General features: G+C 38.5%; 1 protein-coding gene across 4 annotated transcripts in view; it reads left to right on the top strand.

The window, feature by feature from the left end:
* The window catches only part of MAP3K7 (mitogen-activated protein kinase kinase kinase 7), a 49,751-nt gene that overhangs the window by 5,195 nt on the left and 30,130 nt on the right, over nt 1-14,426 (top strand). For 3 of the 4 annotated variants that reach the window (XR_009762199.1, XM_061623351.1, XM_061623350.1), the window contains exons 3-10: nt 1,359-1,424; nt 1,876-1,921; nt 2,844-2,982; nt 4,679-4,803; nt 6,343-6,471; nt 10,284-10,414; nt 11,893-11,974; nt 13,919-14,070. Coding sequence is in view for 3 of the 4 variants with exons in the window: in XM_061623351.1 (XP_061479335.1) it covers nt 1,359-1,424; nt 1,876-1,921; nt 2,844-2,982; nt 4,679-4,803; nt 6,343-6,471; nt 10,284-10,414; nt 11,893-11,974; nt 13,919-14,070 (870 nt within the window). In the remaining variant the exon portion in view is untranslated. Of the gene's footprint in view, nt 1-1,358; nt 1,425-1,875; nt 1,922-2,823; nt 2,983-4,678; nt 4,804-6,342; nt 6,472-10,283; nt 10,415-11,892; nt 11,975-13,918; nt 14,071-14,426 lie in introns of those variants that run through there. The other variant, XM_061623352.1, reaches the window with a different exon arrangement.

The raw sequence follows: 14,426 nt of genomic DNA, 5'->3' as shown, positions 1-14,426 counted from the left end.
GAGAATCGATTTCTGCATCTTTAGTGGGGTGGATAAGACTTGTCTTGATTAATATGTTGCTGGATGAGCATTTTATGTATTATATTGTTCATGGTTATAGTTTTTTCTAGTTAAAATTGTTTTTAAGTGTTGTATTTTATCTTGTCATGTTGCTTTAAGACTTTTTCTTTCTTAAAAAGTGACTGATAAATGTAATTTATTATTATTATTCTGAAAGGATGCATATAGATGTAAAATTGGACCACTTGTGTACTCATATGAAGTGACTCGCTCACATTTGACACGAGTCTCTTTTTGTTAGCATATAAAGCTTAAAAAACTTGCTTCAGTACGACACGAATACTGTGCAAGTTGATTTAACTACATACATAAAATGTTCACTTGAATATGATCTAAACTGTAAATCAGAAGCACTTATTTTCAGATAAAATAGGGGTCACAATTTGTCAGCCATTATTTGTGGTCACACCAATCCCTCCCCGCTTGTATGTGCATAGGACTTCGGACAGAGGAGGGGTCAGGTCATTCTTTCACTTTTCAGTCTAAAGGCACTCAAACACCATGAGATCCCACTCCCAAGAAGTTTTCTGGACGGAGGACTTTGGAGATAGAAGAAGTATCTCGCATCATGCTGGGATTGGGGAAGTGATCACCCAAAGTAAACGGTTGCCAAGGGTGACCTGACAAGTGTGTTTGTGGAACCATGTATACAGCCTGATCTTAAGTTCAGATGCTGTGCTATACTCCTAATTCAACTCTGGCAACTGGAGCAGTTGAAGTCATTGTTTGGTGAGGGACATTTTGCCAGTGAAATAGGGAGTGGGGCAGGGTCACCACTGATACCTTGAATCACATCCAAAGGATCATCATAGCAAATATGCCCACTGAAAAGTTGCATTGGCAGAGGGTAGTAGAAGTCATCTTTAAAAAGTTGTCTTTGTGTGCCTGGCACCAACACTGTTATCTTTTCGGCGCTAGGTCAAGACTTTCCTCTTCTCCCAGGCATTTTAGCATGTGTTTTATACTGTTTAAATTTTAAATTGTGTTTTAAATTGTTTTTATAAGATCTGTTTTAAATTGTATTTGTTTTTAATGTTTTTAGTTACTGTAAACCGCCCAGAGAGCTTCGGCTATGGGGCGGTATACAAGTATAATAAAATAAATAAATAAATAAATTTGTGTTAGATGATGTGTATATTATGCACTAACTAAACTGCAGCTCTTTGTCCAGGTCCATACAAAATATTATACAACATCAGACCAATTTGGTCATTTGGCTATGAATCCTATATGAAGAAAGATTACCTTTTAATCTTGAGAATTTAGCCTTTAAATACATTGCTTTTTTTAAATTCCAGCTTCGACAGTTGTCACGTGTGAACCATCCTAATATTGTCAAGTTATATGGAGCTTGTTTGAACCCAGTAAGTTGCACTTTCGCTTCTGAGATCACAGTATGACATTTTTGTGGGTCTAAAAAAATTATGATCTTAAAAAGTTTTGCTTGAATCAGGTGAAAATGTAAGAGCCTACTAGCTCTTTATTTGGTTTAACATACTGCACTGATTTTCTTCCTTTTTATTATGAAATTTTGCCTATAACTTGGATATGCTTTTTCTGTAAGTTTAGCAAAAAAAAAAATCTTCAGCAAACTGCTGTGTATCTATTTCTGCAAAGTCCAGAAATAAAAAAGGATAATTTTATGATCCTAAGGCACTGTTGCTGATTCACAAACAAGACCAGGCAATTTGGAGCCTCCAAATCCAGAGAGAATTTCAGATGGGGGACTTCTAATAAATCTTCCTGTTTTAAACATGTTCTTTCACATAAAAATCAAAAGTGGCTTCTAACATAACACATTATTTTTTCACAAAGGTTTGTCTTGTTATGGAATATGCTGAAGGAGGTTCTCTCTATAATGGTGAGTCTCTGTCTTGAGTTGCATTATCCAAAACACTACCTAAAATGCAAAGTTGCATTTAGAAATTAGCTTTATAAGAGCAAACCATAGAAATCTAGTATTGTTTGATTTTTATAATGTGAATTCCTATGTTCTTGTTTAGTCTACTTTTTTTAAAAAAGAAAGAAAGAACTCTATTAAATATTCTACTTGGCTACCATTAATCAGTGTCATTAATATTGGAGCTGATGTTGTGAAGATGGTCATATGACTAAATCAGCTAAGTAGTGAGGTGGGTTCATCAATGAGGTATGCCATAGTTGTATGATTGTTTCACTATAAGTATGCAGTTGTTCAACCCACATATATCAAGTTGCCAGAAAGCCACTGAAAGCATGCTAAGTTGTGGCATTATAAATGTGGATTGAATTGTATTCATGGTGAAGCAACCCAGTTATTTTACCACAAATAAAATTCAAGTCAAATACACTGAGCACACTTTCTTACTCTGCCAATTTGGCCCCATGTTTTCTTCTAGAAATAGTTACTCCAATACCAAAGATGCTTGTAACTTATTTTTCACATAAGTGGTAGAGTCCGTAAGTTAAATTGATTGTATTTTTGTGTCTAATGCAGCTGAAAACAAGCACTGGGTTGTATTCAATTAACTTTTTCTCACAGTAGACCCATGGATGCAAGTTAATTATGGCCATTAATTTCAGTGGGTTTACTCTGAGTAAAAGTTAGTTGAATACAAGTCAGTGACTCAAATCTGTGATTTAGGCTGCAATCCAATACACACTTACCTGGGAGTAAGTCTCATTGAACCAAATGGAGCTTATGTCTGAGTAGACATGTATTGGATTGCGGCCTTAGTGTTCCTAATTTGTATCAACTGTAATGTGCAATTAAGTTCTTTTTAGTTTGTACCTTTGTTTTCCAGTCCTACATGGTGCTGAGCCTCTGCCTTACTACACTGCTGCACATGCAATGAGTTGGTGTTTACAGTGTTCCCAGGGAGTAGCATATCTTCATAGCATGAAACCGAAGGCTCTCATTCACAGAGACCTAAAACCACCAAAGTAGGTTTTTGGGTGCTGTTTAAGCCTCTTATCATTCAAAACAGAGCTTGTAGTCTATGTTCTACTAAAAGGATAAATATCTTACACCACAGCTGAAAGTATATACTGTCACAATTTTATGCTAATATTATGGTGCTTTTTATTAGCACCAAAGGGTATGTTCAGCACAACTATTCATTGTGGGATGTATAAACTATATGCCTGTACATTAGATACACTATTTTTTCAGGACAGTTTCCTAGAATTGGGTGGTAATAGATTTTAAAATAATATATATATTTATAGTTATAAAGGAGATCCTCTATAGTGCTCTGTTCTGTACTCTGATCTGTGACTGATAATAGCTTGGAATGATACCCTCTAATAAAACTAACCTTCTGGCAAGTTTACATCAGTTCTACTAAATGGAGCCCAGTGTTAGTTGCTTAAAGTGAATATTGATCTGGATGTGCATGTCTCATCTCTATGCTCACTCAGACAGAACTTTAGTTATTGTCTCCTATATTGAGACATACAAGGACAATGTGAAAGGTCTGTAATCAGCCAAACTGGGATAGAGGAAGAGCAAAACCTCCCCCCTCCAGACACTGTCAGTGGATGACAGAGAATAATTCCATTGAAAGGTGGCCCTAGTTGTGCCCTTTTACTTTCTTCCATATAAATGAGTAGCTTCCATTCACACCTTGGAAAACCATTTCTTACCATTTCTACACTAGCTGGCAGTGGCTCTCTGGGGTTTCAGGCAGGGGTTTTTTCCCAGCCCTATCTGGAGCTGCTGAGTATGATAATGAAACCCAGCCCTACCTTGAGATGCTAAGAGATGTGACCTTTTACATGCAAAACATGTGCTCTACCACTGAACTATGACTATTATGGGGCACAAGTATTATACTTAATTACTGCATTGGAATGGAATAAAGCCTACCTTCTCTGACATTGGGTAACCTACCTTCACAGACAAAGGACAGTCCTGCACAGTTCTTTCAGTGTATGGACCTCTCTTCCACTATGTATTTACCCAACACAATGCCTTTGTTAGTTACAAAAAAAATGGTGTAGGATAGCCTGATTATATATCCACCTTTCAGAACTGTATATTTAAAACTACAGATAATCTCCTGTAAGAAAATTCAGGTTATCTACGACTCATTAAACTTCTTTCAGGGTGCAATCCTGAAATGTCTGGCTGACAGGGAAATACAAAGTCAGTTTAACAACCCATCCAGCGCACTCCTGGGCTTTGCCTCAGGGTGGTAGAGAGAGCAGAAGAATGCCCTATTCGTAGCCTATGTAAAAGAGGAAGAATAAAAATTACCTTATTTTTCATTTTCCCTCCCATTGTTTTCAAGGGAAGGGAGAGTTTTAGACCTGCTCAGAAGTGTGTCTAAATCTCCATCCAGTTTGCGGGGGGTGGGGTGTCGAGAACCAGGAGACTTTGGACTTTTCATATCCAAGCTGTTTCTCAGCACTCCCCCTTCTTGGCCCTATTGTTGGAGCTCCAGCATAGGTTGAGCCAGGGCATCAGCACTGCCTGAGAGGGAGAATCCATCATCAGATATCCCTTGACATTGGATAAGAGCAAGTCTATCTTTTGGGTCCTGGAATGCCCTCCCAGCAGCCACAGAATTGCACCTTTAGTGTAATAACTACTCTTGTTTAGTCACAGGACCCCTAAACTATTCTGTTTGTTTGACAGCTTGCTCTTGGTGGCAGGGGGGACGGTTTTAAAAATCTGTGATTTTGGTACAGCCTGTGATATTCAGACACACATGACCAACAATAAGGGAAGTGCTGCTTGGATGGCACCAGAGGTTTTTGAAGGTAAGGAAGTAATTTGATGCTTAATATTCATTCTTGTTTGTTTTACAATCATTATTATTTGTTAATTTTATAGTGAATTTTATAAAGGAATTGTATTAAGGCCATATGTAATTTTTCTGTTGTGTTTACATGTTGAATATTGCTATTGGAGGACAGGGGATGGGGGAGGATGCATGAAACAACCTTTTAGAAGCAATATATTTAACAAAAGGCAGTTGATACCTTGGGTTCATATTCTATCTATAATGTTAACATTAAGCAATTAAAATAGTTAAAATATTAGTAACAATCTATGCAGATCTGACTTACGTTACATAGATAGAAAGGAATTATCTGCAAACTTGTTCTGTTGTGAGTATATTTCTATGAAAAAGTGACATATTCATTTAAGTAATGAAGTAATAAATCTACTTCTATATTAATATATACCTGCACTGCCTTGAGATATTTGAACATGAATGTTGCCATTTCTAAAGTCTGTTGAGCAATATCACTTGCGTGGCATTAATATATGTGATTGATTGGTTTTGTTTATTAGTGAGATTTTACATGGAAGATAGGGGTGTTGGTTTAGCCTTGTCACATGCAGTAGCCAGGATCTCTTCTTGATCATCCCAAAGTGCAGGACACAGAATAACGGGCTCAAGTTACAGGAAGCCAGATTTCAGCTGAATGTCAATAAAAACTTCCTAACTATTAGAGTGGTACGACAATGGAACCAATTACCTAGGGAGATGGTGGGCTGTCCAGCACTGGAGGCATTCAAGAGGCAGCTGGAGAGCTGCCTGTTGGGTATGCTATAATTTGGATCCCTGCATTGAACAGGGGGTCGGACACAATGACTTTACAGGCCCCTTCCAACTCTACTATTCTATGATTCTATGGTTCAGATTTTGAGAGAGTGCTAGAAGCACCACCAGTCACAAATGCTCACCATGGAGGTGTGGCATGACACAAAATTAGACCCTACACCTGACACCACATATGATGTCAGTTGTGGGACAAGTAGACGTGGTTTGGGGAAAACAGCCTCACAGGCCAAATTGCTCCCTTTGGGAGGAAGGGCAGGATAGAAATTTAATTAAATTTGGCCTGTAAGCTGAAGGTTCCTGACCCCTGTGTTAGATGTAGAGCCTTCAGTGGTGAGAGAGGCACTGCATGTAACTGTTACTGTACATGTGGCTAGTAGTAGCATTGGCATGTGAGAATAAAGTTCCTGTCTATGTGAACTTTGTGTAAGGATGCAATGGATCATACTGCGTGGCTGGATGAACATACAAATGGTCTGGCACATATTAATATGCAAGTTATTGGATCCTTTGCTCATATCTGTGCTTTTGATAAATACTGCAGTGCTTGATGATGTGCAAGGGAAGTCAGATGATTAGATAAGCCCTTTTGCCTGTGTTGCAGCATGCTGTACAAAGTTGCATGCACAGATCACCTTCAGTTTGTCACTAACCTTCAGAGAATATAATGTTATGAAAATATCACAATGTTTTTAAAAGGACATAAATTATATGAATGGCCTTTTTTCAGGTAGCAATTACAGTGAAAAATGTGATGTATTCAGTTGGGGTATTATTCTTTGGGAAGTGATTACCCGTAGAAAACCTTTTGATGAGATTGGTGGTCCTGCTTTTCGAATCATGTGGGCAGTTCATAATGGTAAGTTGAAACTTTGTGGGTAACGGATAAGTAATATTTCTGAATTGTGTTTGTATTTGTCACAAATTTTCAATAAAGGGCATTACTCTGATACCTAATACAATGATGCAAGATTTGGGCAAAATAGACAAGCTGGGGCAAATCCACTTGTTGAAACTCTTTTCTCTGCCCCAGTCACATAGAAGGCAGGGTCAGGGGTTTATTTTATACAGCAAAAGGGTCATGTTGGTGACTAATACTGAACTTTCTCTCCTAGTTTACCTCTACCACACATGCTTTTTACACAAATGGGGCAAATCCATATTGAAAAATGCAGATTTGCTATCATCATGTCTAGTTTTGTCATCACTTCAGCTAATATAAGAGATTATAATACACCTGTAACTTTCAATCTTACATATTTTATTTATTATTAAATGTCTGTCCCACCCTTCCTCCCAAAGAAGTCCAGGGCAGCAAACATCAAAAAGTTAATATAATACAATTAAAAATATATTGAAAACATTTTGTGTCCTATTTCACGAAGCTGATGTATCCATGTTTAGGATGTATGATTTTTACTGTATATATTCAGGAATAGCTCTTTAAAAGAAAATTAACGTAAACTTTGGACATATGAGTGTGTTGTGTGCCTTTAAGTCGATTACAACTTAATGGCGATCCTATGAATCAGCAACCTCCAATAGCATCTGTGGTGAGCCACCCTGTTCAGATCTTGTAAGTTCAAGTCTATGGCTTCCTTTATGGAGTCAATCCATCTCTTGTTTGGTCTTCTTCTTTTTCTATTCCCTTCTGTTTTTCCCAGCATTATTATCTTTTCTAGCAAATCATGTCTTCTCATTATGTGTCCAAAGTATGATAACTTCAGTTTCATCATTTTAGCTTCCAGTGATAGTTCTCGTTTAATTTGTTCTAACACCTAATTATTTTTCTTTTTCACAGTCCATGGTATCCACAAAACTCTCCTCCAACACCATATTTCAAATGAGTTGATTCTTTTATCTGCTTTTTTTACTGTCCAGTTTTCATATCCGTACATAGAGATCAGGAATACCATGCTCTGAATGATCCTGACTTTGGTGTTTAGTGATGTATCTTTGTTTTTGATGATCTTTTCTAGTTCTCTCACAGCTGCCCTTCCCAATCCTAGCTGCCTCCTGATTTCCTGACTGTTGTTTCCCTTTTGGGTCAATGACTGTGCCAGGGTATTGATAATCCTTGACAAGTGCAGTGTCCTCCTTGTCAACTGTGAAAAATGGAAATGGACTGCCTTCAAGTAGATTCCAACTTACAGTGACCCTATGATAAGCGTTATTCAGAGGTGGTTTACCATTGCCTTCCTCTGAGGCTGAGAGGCAATGATTGGCCCAAGATCACCCAGTGAGCTTCATGGCTGTGTGGGGATTCAAACCCTGGTCTCCCAGGTCGTAGTCCAACACTCAAACCAATACACCACACTGACTCTCCTTGTCAACTTTAAAGTTACGTAAATCTTCTGTTATTACTTTAGTCTTCTTGATGTTCAGCTGTAGTCCTGCTTTTGTACTTTCCTCTTTAACTTTCATCAGCATTCGTTTCAGATTATTACTAGTTTCTGCTAGTAGTATGGTATTGTCTGCATATCTTAAATTATTGATATTTCTCCCTCCAGTTTTCACACCTCCTTCATCTTGATCCAAACCCACTTTCCATATGATATGTTCTGCATATAGATTAAACAGATAGGGTGATAAAATACACCCTGTCTCACACCCTTCCTGATGGGGAACCAATCGGTTTCTCCATATTCTGTCTTTACAGTAGCCTCTTGTCCAGAGTATAGGTTGCGCATCAGGACAATCAGATGATGTGGCACCCCCATTTCTTTTAAAGCATTCCATAGTTTTTCATGATCTACGCAATCAAAGGCTTTGCTATAATTTATAAATCACAGGGTGATTTTCTTCTGAAATTCCTTGGTCCGTTCCATTATGCAAGGCATGTTTCAATATGATCTCTGGTGCCTCTTCCCTTTCTAAATCTAGCTTGGACATCTGACATTTCTTACTCCGTATATGGTAAGAACTTTTGTTGTAGAATCTTGAGCATTACTTTACTTGCATGAGATATTAAGGCAATAGTTTGATAATTATTGCATTCCTGGGATCCCCTTTCTTTGGAATTGGGATGTGGGCCAGTCTGTGAGCCATTGTTTTCTTTTCCATATTTGTTGATAATTTTTTGTCAAAATTTGGACAGATTCTGTGTCAATAACTTGTTGCAAAGCAGATAAGAGAAAAATCAACTCATTTGAAATATGGTATTGGAGGAGAGCTTTGTACATACCATGGACTGTGAAAAAGACAAATAATTGGATGTTAGAAGAAATTAAACCAGAACTATCACTAGAAGCGAAAATGATGAAACTGAAGTAATCATACTTTGGACACATAATGAGAAGATATGTTTCACTAGAAAAGACAATAATGGTGGGAAAAACAGAAGGGGGTAGAAAAAGAGGAAGGCCAAACAAGAGATGGATTGATTCCGTAAAGGAAGCCACAGACCTGAACTTAACAAGATCTGAACAGGATGGTTCACGACAGATGCTCTTGGAGGTCACTGATTCATAGGGTTGCCATAAGTCGTAATCGACTTGAAGGCACATAACAACAACAAACTCTTGGTTTGAATTCCTCTTTGATTTCTCTAATCTTTTGGAATAGGGCTCTTGTTCTGCCTCCTGCCCCATTCCTGTTTCCTAGCTGTGTATAACAAAAATATGTCATATTTGTGTCTGTTCTTCATGTGAATTGGGAGAGTAATATCTGAATATTTTACAGGAGTGCTTGAATAACTTGTCAAACTAAGCGCACAGGTAAATATTCCACTGAATATTTAGAACAGGGGTTAAGGATATTTTGTCCCAGAAGACCACATTCCCTCAAGGGTAATGTGTTGTGTGTGTGTGCATGTGCTGGCAGTGGTCAGGGCTAGAGCCAAAAGTGGGTGTGGCCACCCTACTCTCACACACCTTGTTCCAATCCATCCATTCATTCAAGCTCGCCCAATTCATCCACCATCCATTCATTTGCTTTCTCTCACTCTCTCTCTCACACACACGATGTGCACACACACATACACAAGCCTCCCATACTCCCTGAGATTTACATTGGGGAGAGACCTTGCTGTCAGTCCAGTGGGAAGATTTTATTTTCCAGATATGGCAGGATTAGGGGCCTGATCAGGGTCCTAACATGGGATTTTAACTCTTTGCCCTCTCCATTGTAATCCTGACTAGATTGGTCCCCAAATCTACAATTTGCATTACCAAGAAAGTTTCAGTGGATCCTTTGCATGGGGAGGGGCTGATCTGGATCAGAACCACATTGGGGAGGGCACTCTGTCCCCACACCACAGTCCCGATCAGATCAGTGCCACATCACCTACAATTAGTAGGTGCTGGCTTGGGAGACTGGATGGGAAGTCTCTAAGAGCTGCATGTGGTCCTCTGGTCAGAGATTCCCCATCCTTGGTTGAGAGGATATACAGAATCCCATTCAGAACTCATTTTCCACTTAACAAACTGGCATGTCTTTGTATTAAACGGCTTAGCGAATTGGTAAAATAATTCCTGCATTGACCCCTATGAATTTTTTCAATATGCAAAGGAGTGGAGAAAGCTTCAAAAGTTTTGTTCAAAGAGAGTAACAATATTCTTAATTTTCTGAAATCATCAAGGGAGGTTTGTTTAGTATACACAGTTATGTATAGTATTCTTACAACTTTATTGTTCAATTTTATAATGTAATTTTTTAATGGTCTCCTTATAGGTACTAGGCCACCACTGATAAAAAATTTACCTAAGCCTATTGAGAGCTTAATGACTCGCTGTTGGTCTAAAGATCCTTCACAACGACCTTCTATGGAGGAAATTGTCAAAATAATGACACATTTGATGCAGGTATATTTTTCTTACATATTGACATAATGAATTGAAAAGATTGGCTTGTGTAATGTATGGAAAGTAGAAGTGATGGGATAAGAAAGGCATCATTCTCTTTTGCTTTCGACACCCTGAAGTAAAGATAAACAGAAATCCCACTGCCTCAATTATATTCTTCAATGTACTTAAGACATTTTTATTACCCTCCCACCCCCCAAATAAATTTTAAGTAAATTTAAAATATTACATTAGGGCCCAATTTGCACATAATGCTGAACCACTGTTTAGCACTATGGGAACAAGTCCTAGGGTCAGGTGCTGTCCCTTCACCTTTCATCCTCTGTCATAGCTGCAAGGAGATCAGAAGCATCCATTTTTTAGCTAACCCACATTTCCTATGTCCAAACTATGATTCATTAAAATTATGGTTTGTTAGCAAGCTGTAGTGTTCAGCTGTAGTTTAGCCCTGACTTCTTCTGGTTAAACCACATTTGAACTAACCACAGTTCCTCCAAGTTCAGACACAACAAGAAACTCTGGTTAGTTTAAAAGCATATGTCGAAGCATCAGATATTCTCCTTGCAGCCATGCCAGAGGAGAAGAGAAAAGTGGGGAGCTCGCAAGTTTGAGATTTGCCAGAACTCATTCCCATAGTGCTACTAGTGTTTCATGTAAAATTAAGCTAGGACTCTTCTTTAGACTACCTACCTTAGACAGTTCTAGCCTTACAATCTAATTGTAATCTGATTACAACAACCTTTAGGTGTCATAGACATTGGAAGTATCTGTGCTGCAGCCTGGAGATAGCACCCTTTTTCTTGAGGGAACAGAAATGGGAATAATGTGTTACTTAGGAACCATTCATACAAACTCTTTTGCTGTAATGATATGCAAGATTATAATGGAAATGTGCTGTGGAAATTATGCTGGCATGCAAGCCTAGCATGGAAATAGCTACAACTCAGTTGCCAGGATAACTGGCAAGTAAATTGATAGCCATGTCATATCAATCAGTATTGGTGCTAGTGAGTAAACCATTTCTAAGACTTTTCCACAGTCACATTTTGAGTCAGCTCTCCCAAATGAACACTGCCTTCCATTGTAAAACATCAGAGATGTCTGGCAGGTAATGTCACAGTATATTTTTACTAATATCATAATGTAATTTGTTTAATACGACTTATAGTAGAAAGTTGGCATAAATCTTTTTATAATAATGAAAAGTTGGTTAAATTTTGTCTTTGATAGCAACATACATGCTACATCTCTTATTTATGTCTGTTTGACATGTTTATGTTATGACTTTTTAGTTAAAGAACAAACTGACTTTATAATAAACAACAAACCACAAATTGTGACGAGCAAATTGAAGATTTTAGAGAGATTACTTTAAAAAAATGTTGTAGTAATTTTTCCTAGTTTTTGGTCTGTCCATTAGGTAAGGAAACAAAATAAGAGGTTGATCATTGAGTTCTTTCTCCTTTACCTCTTTGCAGTACTTTCCAGGAGCTGATGAACCTTTACAATACCCTTGTCAGTTTTCTGATGAAGGCCAAAGCAACTCTGCCACTAGTACAGGTAAGTAGATTATATGCATAAGTAGTTGATTATTTATTATGACTATATTGAATGGGGTGGGAAATCTGGCTGACGGATCAAACTTGGCCCACCCATTTGGTTCGTGAGGCTATTTTGGGGAAACCATGCCCACCTGCTGTACACCTATCATACCTGAAGCAACTGGGGGGCACGGCTTCAAGGGAACAATAGAGAGCTTAAAGTGGGCTCCTTTGCTGAAAAAGACATACTCCTTCTGCCCATCAGCTTCTACCTCCCAGCACTGCTCTTTGAAGCTGCTCCGTACTGATCCTTTCAACCTCTGATGTCCAAGGTTGAAGGGATCAGCCCAGGGCAGGCTTTGCAAACCTTCCCATGATCCTCCTGCTGCTGGAAGGTAAAGAAAGAAGTCTGCATTTTAAAATTCAGACTTCTGTCTCAGGTTTCCCTCAGCAGCAGCAGCAGACGCTTGGGAATGGTAGTGGTCACTTTGCAAACCTTCCTGCATTCCCCCTGCCACTCTCACTGGCAGGGGAACGAAACTAAGCGGAATCTCCCCTTCTTCCCCCCCCCCCGCCACTGTAACTGCTGCTGCGGGAAGCGCAAAAAAGAAGCCTCATTTTAAAATGCAATCTTATTGCTCATGCTTCCCTCAGTGGCAGTGGGGTCTTGGTAACCCAGCAAGGGATTTTCACAGATGGGTGGGACCACCTACCTGTGATGTCATAATGACATCATGTTATTGACAGACTGGAAAGCCCCACCCACCTGTCAAATTTGGCTCATGAGGCCAATCCTGAAGAGGATCTGGCCTGCGGAGCAAAAAGGTTCCCCATCCCTATGTAGAATAAAAAATGTACATGTAGGCCCAGTCCTACTGGTTGTTGCATCAGCAACTGAATGATATAGACATGGCGTAGAACCACTGCACTAGCATAACTTCACAATTTACAGTGTCTACCCTAATGCTAGTACAACAGAAGACTGTGCATTGGTGTACCAATGTTGGTTATAACTCCAGAAACAGACATTTTCAGTTGCAGTGTTGTGCTGAGCTGTCATGGGAATAGTCACCTACATACTATTTCAGGTGTTTTTCAGACACCATGGAACAACCATTGTGCCTAGTGTTTCATTAGAATGGGTTATAGCCAACAGACAGCATACGAACAGGAAGCTGCCTTGTACTGAGTCGGCTCATTGACCCATTTTGCTCAGTATTGTTTACAGTGACAGGGAGCAGTTTTCCAGAATTTCTGTCAGTAGTCTTTTCCAAACCTACCTGGAAAGGCAAGAGGTTGAACAACAGACCTTCTGCATGCAAAGCATGTGCTGTACCACTGAGTTATAGTCCTTCTACCTCTCATGCTTGAAACATTTGAGAAGCAGTCTGTAGTTAAACTGTGCTGCAGAATATAAGCTCTCCTTTCTGCAATTGATTTGATGGTGCAATAATTTCAACAGACTAAGGAATCCTTTCCACCAAAAGTAGTTATGAAATGCTTTAGCAGCTCATATTGTGGAGAAATTACCTAAAAGTCAGCTTTCTGTTAGGATTTATTCCCCATAAATTTTAGTCTATTCACCAAGATCTCATATAAACACAGAGAAAAATAAGATAAATTTCCAGTCCGTTTTTAAAAACGTGTGATTGTGCTGTTCTGAAACCAGGGTTTAGCTAAAACACATAAGCCTTCTAAAGAAGAAGGATTTACGTCAGCACATATGGTATCTAGGGTGTGCAGCGAATGCCTTTACTAGTGATTTATTGTATTGAGAGAATGAACTTGATCTTCACATACTGGATAAATTTATTACCCTAGCAAATATCCTAAGGCTGCAATAATCCAGTCTAATTGGTATTTTTTGAAATATTTGTATAAATAAGAAGTAATAGAATGCAACCAATATTTCAAATTGTGGTTTATAGTCTTGACTAAACCAATATGCTTCTAACATCTATAGGCTCCTTCATGGATATGACTTCCACAAATACTAGTAACAAGAGTGAAGTTAACGTGGAACCAAATGACTTTCAAGGAACTGCTACCAATGATACTATTAAACGCTTAGAGTCAAAACTGGCCCAGCAAATGAAAAATTCAGCAAAGCAGTCGGTAAGAACATGGAAATAATTATTGTTAAGGAAACTCGTATTAAATATACTTTAGAATCAAAATAATGAGATCTTCTTACCCTCCATTGTTTTAAAATAATTTAATGTAGAACTTAGAAAAATAAATATTAAGTACTCATTCAAAGCTTGTGATAAAAATACACATGGCTTATACATTTATCAGAAATAAATGTATTTCACAATGTTTTTCATCATGGGGTTCCGGGTTGCAAACAGCTTCAAAACGTTCCATGACTTAAATGAGTAAGTTCATACTTTAACAAAGCTTAACAGAAGCCAGTGTGGTGTAGTGGTTAAGGTGTTGGACTACGACCTGGGAGGCCAGGGTTCGAATCC

Source organism: Rhineura floridana, chromosome 4, assembly GCF_030035675.1.
Source record: "Rhineura floridana isolate rRhiFlo1 chromosome 4, rRhiFlo1.hap2, whole genome shotgun sequence".
Classification (NCBI taxonomy): Eukaryota; Metazoa; Chordata; class Lepidosauria; order Squamata; family Rhineuridae; genus Rhineura; species Rhineura floridana.
This window is presented reverse-complemented; position numbering and strand designations above follow the sequence as displayed.